This window comes from Bubalus kerabau, chromosome 5 (assembly GCF_029407905.1).
Source record: "Bubalus kerabau isolate K-KA32 ecotype Philippines breed swamp buffalo chromosome 5, PCC_UOA_SB_1v2, whole genome shotgun sequence".
In the NCBI taxonomy this organism is placed as follows: Eukaryota; Metazoa; Chordata; class Mammalia; order Artiodactyla; family Bovidae; genus Bubalus; species Bubalus kerabau.
In genome coordinates, this window is record NC_073628.1 from 24,487,269 (window position 1) to 24,512,098 (window position 24,830).

At 37.7% G+C, this 24,830-nt stretch overlaps 1 protein-coding gene and 1 pseudogene across 1 annotated transcript; both read right to left on the reverse strand.

Annotated features, from left to right (window-relative positions):
- Positions 1–5,201: 5,201 nt before the first annotated feature.
- On the reverse strand, positions 5,202–6,137 carry LOC129653732 (putative olfactory receptor 8G2). Its single transcript, XM_055583437.1, has one exon. It carries the CDS (start codon positions 6,135–6,137, stop codon positions 5,202–5,204), a length of 936 nt encoding a protein of 311 aa, XP_055439412.1.
- Positions 6,138–13,599: 7,462 nt separating this feature from the next.
- LOC129653734 (putative olfactory receptor 8G2) lies at positions 13,600–18,912 on the reverse strand (annotated as a pseudogene).
- Between the last annotated feature and the right edge of the window lie 5,918 nt (positions 18,913–24,830).

Sequence of the window (24,830 nt, forward strand, 5' to 3'; positions counted from 1 at the left end):
GGGAAAAGAAGCAGTTAGAATTTTGCTTCTCCCCCTTTGGCCCTCATGTGTCTAATAGTGTCATGTAGCTGTGATTCAGTGCTCTTGTTGGATTCTGTATTGTAAACAAGGATGTGACAGACCAAGTTTGTTAGAGCTCCAGTGAATTTCATGTCCACCTATCAATAAAGTAATTTCCCACTAGGTGAAAATGAGAACATCGAGGGAAACAAACTTTATAGGTAAGATGTGAAAGCTTTTTTTTTTCATGTACAATACTAATTGTGCTTAAATATTATGATGTACTCAGAAAGCAAAAATACTTTTATTATTTTAGTATCCGTGAGGAATTGGGAGTGTACCTGATAATAGAGTGATCAGAAATGCATGGAGAATTAAATACTGGTATTTAGTTTAGAAAGGTGTGTAAGGCTGAAAAGGGAGAATGGAGTGAAGAAGTCATTTCAGGATGGAAAAGCAGCATGCCAAGGTCATAGGGATGAACCCCACAATGCTGAGATCTTACAGAACTACCTGGAACAACTTAAGAGCTTTGTAGTAGATACGAGCAGTTATGAAAATAGTAGTATATTTTAATTATGCCCTACACATTTTATTTTAAGCAATTTCATATTGTCATCCTCCTCAGATGCACTGTTAAATTCAAATGTTGACTCTAGATGGAACAACATACAGTTGTTTAGGACTAAATGTAAATACTGAAAGAGTGCAGGAGATTGTTGGTTTTTCCTAATTTTCCTTCTCCCATTTTTCCTCAATAATAAATTTCCCGAATCTTAGTTGGGTGCATGGCTATCTAGACACCTCGGTATTTTCTGTTTTAAAAAAATAATTTATTTATTTTCATTGGAGGCTAATTACTTTACAATATTGTGGTGGTTTTTGCCAAACATCGACATGAATCAGCCAGGGGCACACATGTGTTCCCCATCCTGAACCCCCCTCCCACCTCCCTCCCCAGCCCATCCCTCTGGGTCATCCCAGTGCACCAGCCCTGAGCACCCTGTCTCATGCATTGAACCTGGACTGGTGATCTATTTCACATATGGTAATATACATGTTTCAATGCTATGCTCTCAAATCAGCCCACCCTCGCCTTCTCCCAGAGTCCAAACGACTGTTCTTTATATCTGTGTCTCTTCTGTCTTGCATACAGGGCTATCGTTACCATCTTTCTAAATTCCATATATATTTGTTAGTATACTGTATGGGTGTTTTTCTTTCTGACTTGCTTCACTGTGTTTAATAGGTATTTTCTTAGCCTCTCTTCCAGCTAAGCTTGATCGCCTGGCCAAATTGCACCAAAGGGAAATAGGAAGAGGTAAGTTCTATCACTTCAAGTGGTGGTCTTCAAGTTAGGGGACGTTTCCTTTCCTTCCACATCTTTTCTTCTGATGGCTGAGGGATGAAGATGCAAGATCTGTCTGGAGCTATTGTCTGAGACCAAGAGATGGATGGAAGCTAGATGTTGTAGCAGATCACAATTTAAAAGAAGTTTATGTGCCGCAGTGAGCCACTGAACCAGTCCTGAAGATCTTTAAGGCATCATGGTGCATGTATGTGTGTGGGAGTGTGTGTGATGTACAGTGAAACCTAATTGCAGCTAAGTTTAATTGCAATTAATTTTGACAATAAAAAGAAATGCAAACTAAAGATCCTGGAGCATGCTAATTGTACATCAAGAACAGGTGTTTTTTTTTCCTTATTTTTTTAAAGAAATTAATATAGGGTTGAATCCAAGTTAATGAGAATAAATTCTGTATGGAACATTATTTAAGTCCATCAGAGTGCCTACTTTAGAATGCATTTACTCAGTTATGCTGTTTTCAATTACTAAAACATTTGAAAATATCTACTGCCATAATAATGTTTAACAAATCTTATGTATTCATTAAAATCTTTCTCATTTGTAGTAGCTCTCCAAGTCCTTGATTTCTATTTTTTGTGTTTGGAAACACTCTGATATCTATTCTAATATGTTAATACCACATCTTCCACTAGTTCTCAGATTGAGATCCATAACCCTGCAGATCCATAGAAAATTCCTAAGGAGGCTTAAAATTTTTACCTTTCTTAGTCCTTTTAAAGTTTGTGTGTGTTAGGACTTCCCTGGTAAGTCAGACAGTAAAGAATCTCCTGCAAAGCAGGAAACCCAGGTTCAATCCCTTGGTCAGGAACATCCCCTGGAGAAGGAAATGGCAACCCACTCCAGTATTCTTGCCTGGAGAATTCCATGGACAGAAGACCTGGTGGGCTACAGTCCATGGGGTCACAAAGAGTTGGACAGGACCGAGTGACACACACACATTCACATTTTAAATTTTGTAACACTTTTTAAAGTTTTAAATATTTATAAATGCTTGAAAACACAAAAAAATTTTCATAGTCATTTTCATATATGAAACATCAATGTAAGAAATTTACTAGCTGTTTTTTGATTAACGTGTAGTGTACTAAAATAGAAATATACGTGGGTGCTCTGGTTCAAAGAAATAACATACGGAACTCACATTCTCCCATGGATACAATGAATTTAGAGCTACATAGAAAATAATTTCCTGTGGGGTGGTTTTTGGGGAGAGGAGGACTAGTTGATCAATTCTTACACGTTGGGCAAACAAGAAAAGGCCACACTGAAGTGGATATGAGAGGCTGAGACACAATCTTGTCATAAACCACAGCTCGCTGCAACAAACCACAGTCAGCATAACTCAGAACCCTGAGCCTCTGCTTGAGGAGCTAACAGCTTGAACCCCACATCTGGCACCACAACTGTTAAGACCTGAACCAAATAGAGAAGTCCACAAAACACTTAGCAGGAAAGTCAGCAGGGCTTGTGATCATGAGACCCACAATGCTATAGTGACACGAGAAACAGTTCTTAAAAAAAAAAAGTTCAATTTTTTGGTCTGCTGGGCCTTCATTGTTGCCTGCAGGTTCAGTAGTTGTGGTGCACAGGTTTCTCTAGTTGCAGCATTTGGGCTTTGTTGCCCTGTGACATGGGAATCTTGGTTCCCTGAGTAGGGATTGAATCCATTGGATCCTGAACCAGTGGACCGCCAGGGACATCCCTGAGAAACCGTTCTTAAACCTCACATTCAGGTAGACTGACCCACCCCAGAGCTCAGCTCATGGCAACTCACTTTTAGAAAAGCACCTGGGCTTTTTGTGAAAGAGGCTTTTTTGCTTATTTTTAAGCATAGGCAAGAGGAATAGGCATCTAAGGAGACACACATTGAGAGCTTATTGAAATACTCTCTGGGATATAGGCAACAGGGCAGTAGGTCAGCACTCTTCCTGTCCCTCACTCAAGCTTCCAGTTATCTCCTGGAAAAGAGATCATACTCTTGTCTGGAACCCTGACTTTTGTGGCTGCAGCTCAGAGGACTGTTCATTGGAAGTACTGATGTTGATGCTGAAACTCCAATACTCTGGCCCCTGATGCAAAGAGCCGAATCATTGGACAAGATCCTGATGCTGGGATTAAAGGCAGGAGGAGAATGGGAAGACAGAGGACGAAATGGTTGGATGGCATCACTGACTCAATGGACATGAGTTTGAGCAAACTCAGGGCCATAGTGAAGGACAAGGAAGCCCGATGTGCTGCAGTTCATGGAGTTGCAGAGTCAGACGTGTCTTAGCAACTGAACAATCACAGCTCAGAGGACACCGCTAGGTCACCTGGCTGTGGTCATCAACCAGGCTTGTACAGTTGAATCTCAGGATTAAACTGATGGAGAAAGAGCTCAGAAATGGGAAGAATTTAACCAGGCCTTTAATAAATAATTTATAAAAAATTACTAAGAGATCATAAGAGCCATTGTTTTAATTCTATCAGTTCATCTGTACTTGTTATATCAGATAAGATAGCACACTAGCCAAAGAACATCAATCTGGCAAATAAGATGATTTGAATTGGGAAGAGACAGAAAACACCGAGTATTTAGAATATCATGCAAATTCATAGATACGAGACGTTAAATGAGATACAATAAAACAACATAGGAGAAAAGATATTTCAAAGGTGCAACTGACATGAAATGGTGATTATTTGTAAGTTATAGGAGGAAAGAGCATGAACCATATGACAGGGATACAGCTTAGCTCGGATGTTGGCTTTCATGAGCAACTGCTTTCATAAATAGCTATTTCTTGTCTAAAGATAAGACAATATTGTTGAGGCTGTTTTATAAAATTACTGCTACATATTGCTTTATTATATCAAGTATAACAATTGAATCTCTAATGTGTGCTCAGTTGCTCAGTTGTGTCCAACTCTTTGAAACCCCAAGGACTCTAACCTGCCAGACTCCTCTCTCCATGGAATTTTGCAAGCAAGAATACTGGAGTGGGTTGCCACTTCCTACTCCCAGGGATCTTCCCTGACCAGGGATCAAAACTTCATATCTTATGTCTCCTGCATTGGCAGGCATATTCTTTACCAATAGCATCACCTGGAAAGCCCCAAGTCTCTGAGACTCAAATGACTTTTTTGCTTTGATGAAGTCAGGTTTGAATATTTTTGATTATTTTCATGATATCAGGAGAAATAAATAGGAAAAAAGTATGAAAGAGGTCTAGAGGAAAGAAACTCAGTCTTATAGGGAACTGAGGTTGCTTTATGTATAGAGGAAAATTCCTAGGGAGGCTTTAGATCTGCCCACAATTACCTGGGGCCAAAAGATAACTTTGAGTAAAATCATGGGTTCTGGAGCCAAACCCTCCACATCCTATCATTTTTTATGTTTGGGACCATGACATTTACTCATGGTCCCAAACTAAATGCCTTTCAATTTCATTTTCCTCCTCAGAGAAATAATAGTATGATGTACTTATATAATACTGTGAATATCAAATAAAGTTATCCATTTAAATTCTGGACATTGTGTTTTATACAAAATTATATGGATTACTACGATTAACGTCAAAATCTTCATCTTCTTCCTCAATGTTTTTCTTCTGGTTTGGATTAGCACTAAAAATAAAACTAAGACCACTTTATTTTCTGGTGTTTTTTACTTTATTCATAATCACAGCCTATGATTTTACATATAAATATTACAATATAGGTTCAAGAAGTGGCCTGGATAAAATCTTGGAGATGTGTTATATAGGCAAGTATGATTGCTTTTTTCATATCCAATAAGCTTAATACATAATATATCTTAGTGAATCAAATGACTGATATGACATCATTATATTCATATACACTTTCCACTGTCTACAATTTTTTTCAGGGCGAATTTGACATCCCTATTTCGTAGACTATAGATCAGAGGGTTTAGCATGGGCACGATGATAGTATAAAACACAGAGGACACTTTCCCTTGGTCCATGGAGCTCACAGATGAAGGCTGCAGGTACATGAATGTTGCAGATCCATAGAAAACAGCAACAGCTGAGATGTGGGAACTGCAGGTGCTGAAGGCTTTGGACCTGCCCTCCGTGGAACGAATATGTAGGATGCTGGAGATGATGAAGATATATGAAGTGAAAATAGCTAAGGCAGGAGTCAAGATGTTAAATGCACTCAAGAATATAACCAATAATTCATTGACATAGATGCTGGAGCAGGATAGCTCCAAAAGTGGGAAGAGATCACAGAAATAATGGTTAACCACCTTGTTTTTGCAGAAAAGGAGTCTCAACAAAAATCCTGTGTGGACTGTGGATCCAATGATGCCTAGAATATAAACTCCCATTGTGAGGAAGAGGCAGATGTGATAAGACATGGTGATGTTGTAAAGCAAGGGATTGCAGATGGCAACATAGCGGTCATATGCCATTACAGCCAACATGTGACACTCTGCAATAGCAAAAATGAGGAAGAAATAGAGCTGTGTCATGCATTCAGGGTAGGAGATGATGTTCTTCTCTGTCACAAAGTTCATCAGCATTTTGGGGGTAATGACAGTGGAATAACAGAGATCAATAAAGGACAAATTGGTGAGGAAATAGTACATGGGGGTGTGCAGGTGAGAACTGAGCCCTATCAGTGTGATCATGCCCAGGTTCCCCACCACCGTGACCACATAGATTCCTAGGAAGAGGAGGAAAAGGGGCAGCTGGAGTCGTGGCTGTTCTGTGAGCCCAGCAAGAATGAACTCAGTCACTGAGGAGTGATTTCCAGGGTCCATTGTCCTCTCCAAGGTTCTAAGTTTAAAAATGAGAAAATGAGTGTTCATGTGTAAGAAGATGTGGTCATGTGAGTGTATTTTATGAGGGGGAGGGACGGATTCTGTGGAGCTCATTATTTGATCCCTCATCAGACAACATACATAAAGCAGAAATCTCTTGTGTCTCTCCTGCTACTTGGGGACAAACGATGATTCTGGTTGAACCAGAGAAGGATATATAAACTTCACAACCCTTAGAATTCAAACACTTCCTCACTTTTGAAGAGAAAACACCCATTTATGGATTTTAAAAATCAGTCAGAATGAACATTGCTATTTTTATTTCTGAGGACCTTTTCTTTCTTCCCATATTCTATATGTGTATGTTATTCATACTCATATAAATTAGCATAAGATTTTTATCTCACTTGAAATAAGTAATAATGGTGTGTACTTTCTATAATTAACAGAAGATTCACTGCCCATGTGACCTTGTGTTTGTTACATCTACTCTCCAACACTCTTAAAAACAAAAACACCAAAATGCATTTTATGTGAAAATTACGTTAAAAGATTCCCACAGGGAGTTTAGTGTGATTACTTGCTGTTTGTAAGCAAATGTCTTTTCGTTTTAACCTATTGAGTTTGTCTCTGTTATATCTTTCATTTGACCGATATTTTCATTTCTAAATGATGACCAGATTTTAAAATTTTCTTTTCCCTAGCACATCTTATTGCTCCTTTCTATATACATTAACACATACAGTAAAAATAGAGATTTTAATTATTTTATTTGCTATTAGCTTTCTAAATTATCAGTATTATTTATCAATTAACAGTATTTTCCATGGTCTCTAAATATATTCAAGTCAATTTGTTTGTTATTTAAAGATGTATGTCATCTGACATACATTAGGACCTTTTTTTTTAAGGTCCTAATAGCTGTCACATGATTTAATTATTTAACAAAAAAGCATGGTGCACTGTCATTTTTGACTCATTAGACTCCTTTAGTTTTTTTCTCTTTATCCCCTTTATCCTGTGAACTAACAGTCAATATCCTTAAGTTAAGAACTTAAATAGTGGAAGCCCCAGTTAATAAAACCATTTTCTATGTGCCCCAAAATACATTTTTTATCTGGTAAAGAATTAACCTACCAATGGAGGAGACACAGTTTCAATCACTGGGTCGGGAAGATCCCCAGGAGAAGGAAATGGCAACCCACTTCAGTATTCTTGCCTGGGAAATCCCAAGGACAGAGGAGCCTGGAGGGCTATAGTCCATTGAATTACAAAGAGTAGACACAACTGAGTGACTAGACAACAACATTTTACATTTAATGCATACAAATTTGTATTTATTATTGAGAGTTATTTACTGGTTATTCTTCTGTACTAGATAATATTTGGCACCATGAGTTACATACAGAAAGTATCAACAAATAAGATATTTTAATACAATTGTTGAAAGAAGTTTAGTAAGAAGTTAACATAGACTCCATGGAAAAGGAAATGGCAACCCACTCCAGTATTCTTGCCTGGAGAAATCCATGGACAGAGGAGTCTGGCAGGCTACAGTCCATGGGGTCACAAGAGTCAGACATGACTGACTAAAACACCACCACCACCACATAAGTGAACAAAGTTCTCACAATGCCTGAGCTGAAGTTACTAAATAAAGAAATGTTGGCCATAATTTTATCCAGCAGGGACAGGTAGGTGATAAGGGAAAGTTTGCTGCTCTGGGAGTGTGACTGAGGACAGATAGAGACAGAAAAATAACTACCCACATCTGTTAGTGCACTGGGGGAGTGCTGTGGTAAAAGACCTAAAATTTTTAAATTCAAGAAGGATAAATCCTCCCCAGGCCTTCCCTGGTGGTTCAGTTGGTAAAGAATCCACCTGCAGTGCAGAAGACTAAGGTTCAGTCCCTGGGTGGGGAAGATCTCCCAGAGAAGGGAAATGGCAACCCACTCCAGTATTCTTGCCTGGAAAATTCCATGGACGGAGGAACCTGGCACGCTGCTGTCCATCGGTCACAGAGTCGGACATGATAGTGACTAACCACCACCACCTCCTCCCCAAAACTTTAGAGCTATGGGTTTCTCCCCTAACTCTGAATGGTTCTGATGATGGTGGTGGATAGTTCTGAGTACTGACCTTTCAGGATTTCTTGGTGTTGAGGTTCATAATCTAAAATTCTCTGTTTTTGTGACTTTGCATCACTGGCCCTGACCTCTGGTGAAGCTGATGATCCTTAGCAAAGATGGTTGATATTAACGGTGATTTTATATTCTCAGTATTGATGCCAAGAGTCTGATGTGGAATAAATAATGATTCTTACTTCCCTTTGGAACCTTATCCCACAAGTATCAACTCTTGGGAAAATTAGACAATTAGAATTTCTCTCTTTTCTCCATTGCATCTCAAGTGTTTAATATGGTCACATGGATGTGGTTCATTGCTCTTGTTAGAGTAAACATTGTAAGCAAGGATGTGATAGAGTTTTTAGAGCTCCAGTGAATTTCATGTCAAGTTAATTGCAAGTTCAAAATTTCAGGAAATTACAAAGACATACACTAAAGGAGTTTTGTAAAGTGATTTTCCACAAGGGGAATAATAGATAATGAGAGAGCATCTTTTACATGTAAGCTTTAAAAGTTTCTGTTTTCATTTTCTCTATTAACTGTATTTATCAATCATGATACACCCATAAAACAAAAATGCTTTTAACATTTTAACTTGGGGACTGAATGAAAGCATCTGTTAGGTAGTGCCATAATCCCATGAGTCCTAACAAGTCTAACAAGGAAAAATAATGACTTATTTTCCTCTATTATAAGAAGTATGTTGAGAAACAATATAGAGATACATGTGTTATCGAGATTATTTTAGTTCTACATAAATTCTGAATTGTTGTATTTGCTAGGAAATAAAAATTGTATTTAATGTCTTTATTCAAAATATTTGTTAAATATTATATCGTTTTGAGGAAAAATTTACTATGAAATGTGTTGATAAAGTTTACTTTTCCAGCTTTGAGATATAATTGACATATAACATTGTATAAGCTTATTATATACAATTAATTTGATACAATTTAACATTGCAAATTGATTTCCACTATGGTTTTAGCTAACACTTCCATCATGTCACATAGTTACCATTTCCATTTTATGATAAAAATATTTAAGATTTACTCTACTAGAAACTTATAAAATGGACTTCCCTGGTGATCCAGTGGTTAAGACTCTGCACTTCCACTTCAAGGGGCTCAAGTTCAATCCCTAGTTAGGGAACTAAGATCCTACATGCCATGTAGCCAAAAAAATTAAAAAGAAAAGACTTAAATAAAAAAAGAAACATATAATACAATATTATTAACTGTAGTCATTATTCTCTATATTAGATCCCCAGAGCTATTTATCTTACAACTGGAAGTTTGTGCTTTTTGACCTGCATCTCCTTATACCCCAATTGACCATCCAGTAAAAACCATTCTACTTTTGGTTTCTATGAGATCAGATTTGTCAGATTCCACATACAAGTGATATTATATGGTATTTGTCTTTCTTTGTTTAACTTATTTCACTTAACCTAATGTCTCTGGGTCATTCCATGTTGTTTCAAATGACAGGATTGATTTCTTTCTCATGGCTCAATAACATTCCATTGTGTATATATCCCACATACATTAGGCTGTTTCTGTATATTGGCTAATCAAAGCTTGAAAGGCTTTAAATTATTTTTGGGTATCAAATTTGAATCTGATTTTTAAGGTATTTTTGCAAATTTCTGTGAAAAAAGGGTAGCATAAACATAGGATAGAATAATCCATAAACACATAGGAAAATGTTGCTCATCAATAATTATCAGACCTTAGAACAATAAATATGGCACAATGTAACACAGAAAATTTTCCTTAACTTTCTGATAACTTTTATAGAATACTCACAAGCATTCTTTAATGATAAGGAGTACCATAAAAGACATCATTATTGCAGTATGTGTGAGGAACCAGAAATGTGCTTGATAATAGTGTGGAGTGGTCAAAAATACATGGAGAATTAAAAACTTGCATTTGTTCTTGAAAGGTGTTTATAACTGAAAGGTGTGAAAAACTGGAAAAGAAGAATGGATTCAAGAAGCTATGTCAGGACTGGAAAGCAGCAAGAATTAAGTGGCATGAATAAACTGCATTGTTGAGATATTATAGGAACTATTCCACCCAGCAGGACAAACAGTTTTCTGGCAGATCCTAATAGCTATGAAATATTAATATATTTTGCATGTTATGCATGTCATTTTAATCTCAGTTCACATTATTATTCTTTTAGATACAAAGCCAAATTCAAATGTTAACTCTAGAGAGAACAACACACAGCTTTCTAGGACTAAATACAAACGCTGAAAAGAATGGAAGACACTGTTAGTTATTCCTAATTTTCTCTTTCTTCCTCAATAATAAATGCCTTGATTCTTTGTTGGGCAGGTGGTGACATAGATACCATGGTATTTCTTCGCTCTGCTTATAGCCACCTTGGACTATATGACTGGGTCACACCAAAGGCAAATAGGAGGAGGTGAGGTCTGTCACTTCCAGGCAGTTGTCTTCAAGTTGGGGGACATTCTCTCTCCTTCCCTGTCTTTAGTTCTGATGGCTGAGGGTTAGAGATGAAGGATGAATCTGGAACTATTGTCTGAGACCAAAAGATGGGTGGAAACTAGATGTTATAGCAGAGCAGCAATTGGTAAGCAGCTTATGTCCCCAGTGAGCCACTGAAGCTGTCCTGAGTCACCTTTAGGTTTATGTACCATAGTATGTGTGTGCTTCTGTGTGTATGATGAACAGTTACACCTAACTGTGACTAAAACAGAAGATATAAAGTAATTTTCTGAAACCCACTCCTGTGACATCCTTGAAAATGCTAATTGTACATGAGGAATTGTACATTTTTTAGAAATTAATATATGCTTGTATGAGAACGAATGAAAGACAAACTCTGTATGAGAGCTTTATCCAAGCTTATCATAGTGCCTAGTGTTAGAATATATTTATTGTATCATGTTCTTTCCATTATTAAAACAGTTTGCCCATCTGTACTGGTATCTAAAAAATCCTATGTATTTGTTAATTTTTGTCTCATCTGTAGTAGTTCTTCTTCAAATCCTTTACCTCTCATTTTTGTGGTAAAGTTTCATTTTCACTTTGGAATCTGTCTGCAATCTACTCCAATATTTTAATAGCATATCTTCTACCAGTTCTCATATCACTAGAGTCAGTGCAGACATGTTTTATCTTTCTTTAATCTTTTGATCGCTTTAATGCACAAATAGAGCTTCCCAGGTGGCAGTAATGGTAGAGAATCTTCCTGCCAATGGAGGAGATGTACGAGACACAGGATTGATCCCTGAGTTGGAAAGATCCCCTGGAGGAGGAAATGGCAACCCACTCCAGTATTCTTGCCTGGAGAATCCCATGGACAAAGGTCACAGAGACTGTAGCCTAATGGTCTACAGTCCATGGGGTCACAGAGAGTCAGACACGACCGAGCATTGAGCAGCAGAAATACACAAATGCATGCTCAGAAAAAAACAAACAAAAATTCTCAGAGATATTCCTTCCTATCTTTCAGCCATCCATGTGAAAAAATGTATTCAATATTGCTTGTTTAATGCATAGAGTAATAAAATAATTATTACACACATAAGCCTTATAAAACATATCCTAGCAACAAAAATGGAGATTGGTTTATAATGTATAAAATTCATATTAGTTACACATAAACATAGACATATATACATGCACATATGTACACATATGGATAGATACACATGTATACAGAGAGTTTTTATAGGATCAAAAAGTGGAGTATGAACTTGAGGAATGATTGGTATATAGAAAGTCAAGAGGGAGTTTTCCTCTAATTCTCAGAGAGGCATAAGATTGCCTTGCACATTATGAATTTAGGTTTTATGAGGTAAGATAAAACACTCTCTCACAGAAGTGTTACTATTACACGTCTGAGGGCAAGCTGACTTCCAAGAAAACACTACCTTAGAATTTTTAGATGAGACACATGATGTTTAAAATACAGTTTGAAAAGAAAAGTGAAAGTATTAGTCACTCAGTTGTGCCTGAGTCTTTGTGACTCCAAGGACTGTAGCCCGCTTTGCTTCTCTGTCCATGGACTTTTCCAGGCAAGAATCCTAGAGTGGGTTGCCATTTCCACCTCCAGGGGATCTTCCAGGTCCAAGGAGTGAATCCGTGTCTCCTGCATTGGCAGGCAGACTCTTTACCATCTGAGCCACCAGGGATTTTTACCACGTATAACATCTCATGCTGAGTCGAAGGGTAAAGAGGGTATTTATTGTTTACATATACCTTTTTCCTCTTCAAAATAACTCAGTTTCTTTTCTATCAGATACTTTGGGGATAAGATGGGCACTTACCATTAAACAGAAAATAATTTTTCAATTTTAAATGCCTATGTGAATGAACTATCCATATGGTTATAATAATAAAACAATATCACTTCTAAATCTAAGATTCTATAATGTGAATGGCAATAAAAAGATATATTTTTTAGAGACAAGAGAAAATAAGTACAGCATTATCAGGGAAAAGGAGGTGATAGAATTATCTCAGAAATGTGGAGTAAGGAAAGCTGCACAAAGACATAAGTCAAAATACACATAATTCTTCAGGGCCATTTATAGCTGTAAATCTCTTCCACAATAGTGTGGACCATATGTGTGTCCTATGACATAGAAATTATGTCTTATCACCCAGCATATGCCTTTGTACTTCCTAACACATTTTGTGCACAAACTAAGAATTAAAGATTGAGTTTTATAGATTGTAAATTGTTAAATGTTGTTTAATTTAGAGATCTCATTTTTGGAGATATTTGTCTTATTAGTAAACAGCAGCAGGGATACACGATATTGAGAAAGTCAGAAGATACGTATCAGAAGGATTTATTCCTTGAATTAAGATAAATAAATTTTGGAATTTCCCTGGCTGTCCAGTGATTAGGACTCAGCACTATCACAGCAGTGGACCTGAGTTTAGTTCTTGGTTGGGGGAACTAAGATCCTGAAAGTCACATGTTGCATCCAAAAAATAAAAATTTAAACTTAAAAAAATAATTTTTAAAAGATGAATAAGTCTTGACTAAAAAAGTTCCATATTCCATGCATATAATAATCCACATGAAGGCCTTTGGATATTGTTTTAATGTTTAGAGGTAATACAGAATTTTATGGACATGTGGACTCTGGCACATCCTCAAACGCGCTGTTCTCCGTATGATAACACTATGAGTCAAGTCCTCTCCCTGCCACTTCCATCCCAAATAATCAAGTTTTAATAGTAGCAATGATCTTATTAATTATGGACATACATTCCTGTGTCTGGACTATTTTCTTACCAAACTTTCTCAGGAAATCATAAATTTCTTCCAAGGCAAAATACTCTTTTTCACAGGAAACTTATTTTTTCAAGGACTTTATTAAAGGCAATTTAGATATAGTTATTCCTTAGGCTGTAGATCAGAGGATTCAGCATGGGCACAATAATGGTATAAAATACAGAAGACACTTTCCCTTGTTCCATGGAGCTGACTGATGATGGCTGCAGGTGCATGAATGCTGCAGATCCATAGAAAATAGTGACAGCTGAGATGTGGGAGCTGCATGTGCTGAAGGCTTTGGACCTGCCCTCTGTGGGACGAATGTGGAGGATGCTGGAGATGATGAAGATGTAGGAGCTGAGGATGGTCAGGATTGGAGTGAGGATATCAAATGCACTGAAACACAAAACAACTACCTCATTGATGTAAGTAGTGGAACAGGAGAGCTCCAGTAGGGGAAAAAGATCACAGAGGTAATGGTTGATCACATCAGCCTTGCAGAAAAGCACTCTTAGCATGCAGCCTGTGTGAGCTGTGGCACCAGTCAAGCCCATGATATAAACCCCAACTACCATGCAAGAACAGAGCTGATAAGACATGGTGACATTGTAAAGCAAGGGGTTACAGATGGCAACATAGCGATCATATGCCATTACAACCAACATATGACTTTTTGATATAACAAAAACAAGGAAGAAGCATTGATGCTAATCTTACTGCATTGTGGTCAGAAAAGATGCTTGGAATAATTTCATTTTTTTTTTTGAATTTACCAAGTCTAGATTTATGGCCCAGGATGTGATCTACCCTGGAGAAGTTTCCATGTGCACTTGAGAAAAAAGGTGAAATTCATTATTTTGTGGTGGAATGTCCTATAGACATCAATTAGGTCTAGCTGGTCTATTGTTTCATTTAAAGTTTGTGTTTCCTTGTTAATTTTCTGTTTAGTTGATCTATCCATAGGTGTGAGTGGGGTATTAAAGTCTCCCACTATTATTGTGTTATTGTTAATTTCCCCTTTCATACTTGTTAGCATTTGTCCTACATATTGTGGTGCTCCTATGTTGGGTGGATATATATTTATAACTGTTATATCTTCTTCTTGGATTGATCATTTGATCATTATGTAGTGTCCTTCTTTGTCTGTTTTCACAGCCTTTGTTTAAAGTCTATTTTATCTGATATGAGTATTGTTACTCCTGTTTTCTTTTGGATACTGTAAAAGCAGTGCTAAGGGGAAAGTTCATAGCAATACAGGCATACCTCAAGAAACAAGAAAAAAGTCAAATAAATAACCTAACTCTACACCTAAAGCAACTAGAAAAGGAAGAAATGAAGAACCCCACGGTTAATAGAAGGAAAGAAATCTTAAAAATTAGGGCAGAAATAAATGCAAAAGAAACAAAAGAGACCATAGCAAAATTCAACAAAGCCAAAAGCTGGTTCTTTGAAAGGATAAATAAAATTGACAAACGATTAGCCAGACTCATCAAGAAACAAAGGGAGAAAAATCAAATCAATAAAATTAGAAATGAAAACGGAGAGATCATGACAGACAACACAGAAATACAAAGGATCATAAGAGACTACTATCAGCAATTATATGCCAATAAAATGGACAACGTGGAAGAAATGGACAAATTCTTAGAAAAGTACAACTTTCTAAAACTGGACCAGGAAGAAATAGAAAATCTTAACAGACCTATCACAAGCATGGAAATTGAAACTGTAATTAGAAATCTTCCAGCAAACAAAAGCCCAGGTCCAGACGGCTTCACAGCTGAATTCTACCAAAAATTTAGAGAAGAGCTAACACCTATCCTACTCAAACTCTTCCAGAAAATTGCAGAGGAAGGTAAACTTCCAAACTCATTCTATGAGGCCACCATCACCCTAATACAACAACCTGACAAAGATGGAACAAAGAAAGAAAACTACAGGCCAATATCACTGATGAACATAGATGCAAAAATCCTTAACAAAATTCTAGCAATCAGAATCCAACAACATATTAGAAAGATCATACATCATGACCAAGTGGGCTTTATCTCAGGGATGCAAGGATTCTTCAATATCCAGAAATCAATCAATGTAATACACCACATTAACAAATTGAAAAATAAAAGCCATATGATTATCTCAATAGATGCAGAGAAAGCTTTTGACAAAATTCAACATCCATTTATGTTGAAAGGAGCCATAGAAGGAACATACCTCAACATAATAAAAGCTATATATGACAAACCCTCAGCAAACATTATCTTCAATGGTGAAAAATTGAAAGCATTTCCCCTAAAGTCAGGAACAAGACAAGGGTGTCCACTTTCACCACTACTATTCAACATAGTTTTGGAAGTTTTGGCCACAGCAATCAGAGCAGAAAAAGAAATAAAAGGAATCCAAATTGGAAAAGAAGAAGAAAAACTCTCACTGTTTGCCGATGACATGATCCTCTACATAGAAAACCCTAAAGACTCCACCAGAAAATTACTAGAGCTAATCAATGAATATAGTAAAGTTGCAGGATATAAAATCAACACATAGAAATCCCTTGCATTTCTATACACTAATAATGAGAAAATAGAAAGAGAAATTAAGGAAACAATTCCATTCACCATTGCAAAGAAAAGAATAAAATACTTAGGAATATATCTACCTAAAGAATTGGGACTGGTGCACTGGGACGACCCAGAGGGATGGTACAGGGAGGGAGGAGGGTTCAGGATGGGGAACACGTGTATACCTGTGGCGGATTCATGTTGATATATGGCAAAACCAATACAATACTGTAAAGTTAAAAAATAAAATAAAATAAAAAAGAAACTAAATACCTCTATATAGAAAACTATAAAACACTGGTGAAAGAAATCAAAGAGGACACCACTAACAGATGGAGAAATATACCATGTTCTGGATTGGAAGAATCAATATAGTAAAAATGAGCATACTACCCAAAGCAATCTATAGATTTAATGCAATCTCTATCCAACTACCAACAGTATTTTTCACAGAGCTAGAACAAATAATTTCACAATTTGTATGGAAATACAAAAAACCTCGTATAGCCAAAGCAATCTTGAGAAAGAAGAATGGAACTGGAAGAATCAACCTACCTGACTTCAGGCTCTACTACAAAGCCACAGTCATCAAGACAGTATGGTACTGGCACAAAGACAGAAATATAGATCAATGGAACAAAATAGAAAGCCCAGAGATAAATCCACGCACCTATGGACACCTTATCTTTGACAAACGAGGCAAGAATATACAATGGAGAAAAGACAATCTCTTTAACAAGTGGTGCTGGGAAATCTGGTCAATCACTTGTAAAAGAATGAAATTAGAACACTTTCTAACACCATACACAAAGTAAACTCAAAATGGATTAAAGATTTAAACGTAAGACCAGAAACTATAAAACTCTTAGCGGAGAACATAGGCAAAACACTTCGACATACATCACAGCAGGATCCTCTATGACCCACCTCCCAGAATTATTGGAAATAAAAGGAAAAATAAACAAATGGGACCTAATTAAACTTAAAAGCTTCTGCACAACAAAGGAAACTATAAGCAAGGTGAAAAGACAGCTTTCAGAATGGGGGGAAAAAATAGCAAATGAAGCAACTGACAAACAACTAATCTCAAAAATATACAAGCAACACCTGAAGCTCAAATCCAGAAAAATAAATGACCCAATCAAAAAATGTGCCAAAGACCTAAATAGACATTTCTCCAAAGAAGACATACAGATGGCTAACAGACACATGAAGAGATGCTCAACATCCCTCATTATCACAGAAATTAAAATCAAAAACGCAATAAGGTACCATTTCACTCCAGTCAGAATGGCTGCTGTTCAAAAGTCTACAAGCAATAAATGCTGGAGAGGGTGTGGATAAAAGGGAACCCTCTTACACTGTTGGTGGGAATGCAAACTAGTACAGCCACTATGGACAACACTGTGGAGATTCCTTAAAAAACTGGAAATAGAACTGTCTTATAACCCAGCAATCTGACTGCTGGGCATACACACTGAGGAAACCAGAAATGAAAGAAACACATGTACCTCAATGTTCATCACAGCATTGTTTATAATAGCCAGGACATGGAAGCAACCTAGATGTCCATCAGCAGATGAATGGATAAGAAAGCTGTGGTACATATGCACAATGGAGTATTACTCAGCCATTAAAAAGAATACATTTGAATCAGTTCTAATGAGGTGGATGAAACTGGAGCCTATTATACAGAGTGAAGTAAACCAGAAAGAAAAACACCAATGCAGTATCAGATCAGATCAGTCGCTCAGTTGTGTCCGACTCTTTGCAACCCCATGAATCGCAGCACGCCAGGCCTCCCTGTCCATCACCAACTCCCGGAGTTCACTGAGACTCACGTCCATTGAGTCAGTGATGCCATCCAGCCATCTCATCTTCTGTCGTCCCCTTCTCCTCCTGCCCCCAATCCCTCCCAGCATCAGGGTTTTTCCAATGAATCAACTCTTTGCATGAGGTGGCCAAAGTACTGCGTTTCAGCTTTAGCATCATTCCTTCCAAAGAAATCCCAGGGCTGATCTCCTTCAGAATGGACTGGTTGGATCTCCTTGCAGTCCAAGTGACTCTCAAGAGTCTTCTCCAACACCACAGTTCAAAAGCATCAATTCATCAATTGGTTAGTATACCAATGCAGTATACTAATGCATATATATGGAATTTAGAACAATGGTAACGATAACCCTGTATGCGAGACAGCAAAAGAGACACAGATGTATAGAACAGTCTTTTGGACTGGGAGAGGGAGAGGGTGGGATGATTTGGGGGAATGGCATGGAAACATGTATAATATCATTTAAGAAACAAATCATCAGTCCAGGTTTGATACAGGATCCTTGGGTTTGGTGCACTGGGATTACCCGGAGGGATGGTACGGGGAGGGAGGTGGGAGGGGGGTTCAGGATGGGGAACATGTGTACGCCCGTGGTGAATTCATGTTGATGTGTGGCAGCACCAATACAATATCGTAAAGTAATTAGCTTCCAATTAAAATTAATAAATTTAAATTAAAAAAAAGAAGAATTGACTCATACATGCTGGGTAGGAGATAGTATTCCTCTCTGTCACAAAACTCACCAGCATTTTGAGGGTAATGACAGTGAACTGACAGAGGTCAATGAAGGACAAGCTGCAGAGGAAATAGTACATGGGGGTGTGCAGGTGAGAACTGAGCCCAATCAGTGTGATCATGCCCAGGTTCCCCATCACCGTGACCACATAGATTCCTAGGAAGAGGAGGAAAAGGGGCAGCTGGAGTCCTGGATGCTCTGTTAGCCCAGCAAGGATGAACTCAGTCACTGAGGAGTGATTTCCTGCTGCCATTTTCCTCTGGGAATTTATGGAAGAATCGAAGAATTGGAGTGGATATTTATTGTCTTATAGCACAATGATGTGTAATATAAAAACCAGATTTTTCAAGCAGATAGCTCCAGTTCTCTGTCTGGTCCTGATCTATGTTAGTGGTCAAAGTGCATCTCAGTAACATAGAATATGTAAATATTAATAAATATAAGATAGAATGTTCCTTTGTCTGTTCTATGTTATCAAACCAAAGAACTCTCCTAGTGGGTCTCAGTATTGCGCAGTCCCTAGACAGCCAAAGAAATTTTCTGTTAACTTTATTATAAGAACTTTTCATGATTTGTTTTCATTACTCTCAACTCTTCTACAGAGCAAATACTAGTATGCCTATTTTACATGCTGGATAACTAATATAATGTTTGGATATTTTCTAAAAGTTCAGAATATAATAAGTACATGATCAAGCATACAAAATAAACCTTTCTGTCTCACTTTCCATCTCCTCTTTTAGCTACTCATATCTGCCTTTCTATCTCTTTGTCATATCAGAGCAACCATTCACAGTAATTAAAGTAAGTGGAAAAATTAATATAAGGTACTGACAGTAGTGTATAAATAACTTTAGATCCTTTAGAGTGAATACCTTCACTATGGTCACCTTTTCAAAAATAATGAGGAGAATTCAGAAGTGTGAAATACTAAAGCCTAAATTCATTCATCCTAAAATATCTTATGAAATATTAATCATGTGCTAAGTACATTGTATGACCTGTTATGGTCCTGAGCTTAGGTTCTGGGAAACCAGGGCTGCAGAATGTCAATCTTGCATGATCCTTAGGCTATAACAATAGTATGGGTGTGGTCTTGGTGTCTTTGTACTCACCTTCAAACCAAAACTCCCCCATAGACACAAGAGACCAAAGCTGAAAGAATATTTGCATCTTTCTATCTCCCAGTCCATTCTGAAGGAGATCAGCCCTGGGATTTCTTTGGAAGGAATGATGCTAAAGCTGAAACTCCAGTACTTTGGCCACCTCATGCGAAGAGTAGACTCATTGGAAAAGACTCTGATGCTGGGAGGGATTGGGGGCAGGAGGAGAAGGGGACGGCAGAGGATGAGATGGCTGGATGGCATCACTGACTCGATGGACGTGAGTCTGAGTGAACTCCTGGAGTTGGTGATGGACAGGGAGGCCTGGCGTGCTGTGATTCAAGGGGTCGCAAAGAGTCGGACACGACTGAGCGACTGATCTGATCTGATCTCTGGGATATGGGGGAAGAAGGCTGATGATTCCATGCACAGCATAGTGTGATGACTTCAAAAGAAAGAGACTCAAAATATATCATCAGAGGTTATCGGTATATCAAAGCTGATTACGATTTATTCAGTGCAAACTATGTGTTGTGCAAGGCCTTTTAAAAATGGTGTCCCAGATATCTTCAGTTCAGTTCAGCTCAGTTTAGTCGCTCAGTCGTGTCAGACTCTTTGTGACAGCATGAATCGCAGCACGCCAGGCCTCCCTGTCCATCACCAACTCCCGGAGTTCACTCAGACTCACGTCCATCGAGTCAGTGATGCCATCCAGCCATATCATCCTCTGTCGTCCCCTTCTCCTCCTGCTCCCAATCCCTCCCAGCATCAGAGTCTTTTCCAATGAGTCAACTCTTCGCATGAGGTGGCCAAAGGACTGGAGTTTCAGCTTTAGCATCATTCCTTCCAAAGAAATCCCAGGGCTGATCTCCTTCAGAATGAACTGGTCGGATCTCCTTGCAGTCCAAGGGAATCTCAAGAGTCTTCTGCAACATTACAGTTCAAAAGTATCAATTCTTCGGCGCTCAGCCTTCTTCACAGTCCAACTCTCACATCCATACATGACCATAGCAAAAACCATAGCCTTGACTAGACGAACCTTTGTTGGCAAAGTAATGTATCTGCTTTTGAATATGCTATCTAGGTTGGTCATAACTTTCCTTCCAAGGAGTAAGCGTCTTTTAATTTCATGGCTGCAGTCACCATCTGCAGTGATTTTGGAGCCCCCAAAAATAAAGTCTGACACTGTTTCCACTATTTCCCCATCTATTTCCCATGAAGTGATGGGACCAGATGCCATGATCTTCGTTTTCTGAATGTTGAGCTTTAAGCCAACTTTTTCACTCTCCACTTTCACTTTCATCAAGAGCCTATTTAGTTCCTCTTCACTTTCTGCCATAAGGACGTGTCATCTGCATATATGAGGTTATTGATATTTCTCCTGGCAATCTTGATTTCAGCTTGTGTTTCTTCCAGCCCAGAGTTTCTCATGATGTACTCTGCATAGAAGTTAAATAAGCAGGGTGACAATATACAGCCTTGACATCCTCCTTTTCCTATTTGGAAACAGTCTGTTGTTCCATGTCCAGTTCTAACTGTTGCTTCCTGACCTGCATATAGGTTTCTCAAGAGGCAGGACAGGTGGTCTGGTATTCCCATCTCTTTCAGAATTTTCCACAGTTTATTGTGATCCACACAGTCAAAGGCTTTGGCATAGTCAATAAAGCAGAAATATATGTTTTTCTGGAACTCTCTTGCTTTTTCCATGATCCAGTGGATGTTGGCAATTTGATCTCTGGTTCCTCTGCCTTTTCTAAAACCAGCCAGAAATCTTATGAGTGTGTTATTCCTATTATATTGATGAAGATGCCATTAATAAATTCAGAGACTTAAGTGATTTGTTAGCCATGACTGGTTTTTCAATATCAATGTGGATAATGATTTCCTAAGAGTACAGATAAAAAAAGGAAATTGACATAGCCATAAGAAAAAAAAGTGGTAATTAAGGACTTGTGCTAATACTGATATCTTCTGGAAATACTATCTCAAAATCAAAACATGCATAAAACATATCCTAGATGCAAAGAGCATAAGAGCTAGAAAAATTTATAATCATAATACTAACATTTATTTTCTGCCACCCTCTTGTTATTGACACTTTTCATCCATAGACAGAAATTTCAGTTATGAATATGAAGATCATCATTTCTGAGTAAGTTCCTCTTAGTCTTTAGCTAGCAGGACACTGCAAAATTGTGATTTTTTAAAAAGCTACTTTTGTAGAGTTTAGTGATAATGGAAGGTAAAACTGTTCACCTTTTTAAATAGAAATTTACTTTTTTAAAAAAGTGGAACTTACACTTTGAGATATTATTTTGACAATTATTCCATGGTACTGTATACCTAGACTTGTACTGAAAAAATATTATGCTAATAACTCTGATGATACCATAAAAGAAATCATTATGAAATTTGTAGAAGACATTAACATAGAGAAGACTAACAGACACTTTTATGATGATAATGATTCTAGAAGATACTATTAGCCTGTGGATCTGATAGCCTTTGATATTATAAAGAATTTAACAGTCTGTAAGTACAGTTTTCTGTGGACACTTAGGATAGAGAGATGAATAAGATAGAATCCCTACTCTTCAGAGTTTTGCAGTCTAGAGAGAGTAGAGGGGGCAGACTAGACAATGTGATAAATGATTGAACAGATCCTTCAGGACATGGTGGCTATCCTGCTAACCCAGAGTAGGGGTCAGTGAAAGCTTCCAAAAGAAAGCTGAAGCTGGAAGGATATAAGTAGGAATAAGTCAGGTCTTCAAAAAAACCTTCACAATTGGGAAGCACTGGCCTAACGAATCTGTGTTCAACACATCTGGATCAAGAGAAAACACATCAAACTGCCAATGATTTCATTAAAAAGAACATAACATCCAAAATTAAGGGAGTGATAATCACACAAGAAAAAAATACATCTGGTGAATTGTGCTTAGTTCTGGGGGCTACAATTTACGATGGTGAATTTCAAATTATAATTATCCAAGACAACAATATTTGGATCAAAATACTTTACTCCAAGTACCTACACAACTAATAACATGAATTGGAATTAGATTTATTATATGTTACCTCAAAGGATAGGACCACAGCCTATACAAAACGTGTTTCAATAGCAAGACTGTCTAACCATTAAATGGGTCTGAGTATAATAAGGGCTGAATTATGAAAAAGATAGTTTTCTGCATTCAGAGGTTTACATTGAGAAGTGAGTAACCATTTTTAGGTAGCAATCATTTTTAGGAAGTCTCTGTAATTGTGTGTGAAGTTGTTCAGTCAGTGCAGTTCAGTCGCTCAGTCGTGTCCGACTCTTTGTGACCCCATGATTCCCACCACCCCAGGCCTCCTTGTCCATCACCAACTCCCAGAGATCACTCGAACTCATGTCCATCAAGTCGGTGATGCCATCCAGCCATCTCATCCTCTGTCGTCCCCTTCTCCTCCTGCCCCCAATCCCTCCCAGCATCAGACTCTTTTCCAATGAGTCAACTCTTCCCATCAGGTGGCCAAAGTATTGGAGTTTCAGCTTTAACATCATTCCTTCCAATGAGCACCCAGGACTGATCTCCTTTAGAATGGACTGGTTGGATCCCTTTGAAGTCCAAGGGAATCTCAAGAGTCTTCTCCAACACCACAGTTCAAAAGCATCAATTCTTTAGCGCTCAGCCTTCTTCACAGTCCACCTCTCACATCCATACATGACCACAGGAAAAACCATAGCCTTGACTAGACGAACCTTTGTTGGCAAAGTAATGTCTCTGATTTTGAATATGCTATCTAGGTTGGTCATAGCTTTCTTTCCAAGGAGTAAGCGTTTTCCAATTTCATGACTGCAATCATCATGTGCAGTGATTTTGGACCCCCCCCAAAATAAAGTCTGACACTGTTTCCACTGTTTCCCCATCTATTTGCCATGAAGTGATGGGACCAGATGCCATGATCTTAGTTTTCTGAATGTTGAGCTTTAAGCCAGCCTTTCCACTCTCCTCTTTCACTTTCATCAAGAGGCTTTTTAGTTCCTCTTCACTTTCTGCCATAAGGGTGGTGTCATCTGGATATCTGAGGTTATTGATATTTCTCCTGGCAATCTTGATTTTTCTGAGATTAAAAAATTCTGGAACAGATGAAGTTCAGATACTCCCCCTTTACTTAGAAACCTTAGGCTGGGTTGTATGTCTGCTTTGCAGCAAGTACTCTCTAGGGAAATCTTGATGATGATGGTAGGGACTCTTCAAGATAGAAATTCCTATGCTGTCTTTCACTCAGTGTTCAAATTCAGATCTTGATTAGCATTGTTTTTAGAGATACTATGAATCAAGTGTCATGACTCCTTATTGTAGCTTCCTCATAATGCTACCAGAGACGCTTGTCAAAGTGACATGCTTTTATTTAAGGTTTCAATATATGAGTTATTAATAATATCAAAAACATGTTGGAAGCTATTGGAAACTCCCTTAAGATTTCCTTTCATGAGGGATGAGCTACTGGAGTATAGGAGCAATTAAAATTTGCTTTTTTTGTTCTTTGTTGATAATATCATTAGCTCTCGTGTGTAATACTCTAAGTGTTGAGACAGTAGACAGTCATTAGTTTAAGTGCTGAATTAAAGCCTGCAGACATTGCTCTAGATGGTCTTTGGAAACAACTTCCTATATGAATATAATTTCTGAAATATTTGAAATCATGATTTCAATCTTTTTATGTTTATTTGAGGTTTGGGGAATGTTTAATTGTATCTAATTATTAGTAGTAAACACCTCATTAGCACAGTAGGCAATGTGTCAATTTTGTTAGTTGTAGCCACTGTATATAGTTTTCAAACATTTTATTTTTATGTACATAAATCAATTATTTATAGCCAGGATTTACTGAACATTTCCTATGCACTACATCTAATATTAATCTTGTTATATTTGTTAACTCATTCGATTCTCACTATAGCTCAGCGTGGAAGATGATATTAGGTTGAAAAGTGAAGCATTAGTTGTTAAGTCATTTCCAACTATTTGTGACCCCATGGACTGTAGCCTGACAGATTCCTCTGTCCAAGTGATTCTCCAGGCAA

Bases quoted from the DNA above. Each gene is read 5' to 3' on its own strand.
- LOC129653732 (XM_055583437.1), bottom strand. From the start codon at position 6,137: ATGGACCCTGGAAATCACTCCTCAGTGACTGAGTTCATTCTTGCTGGG.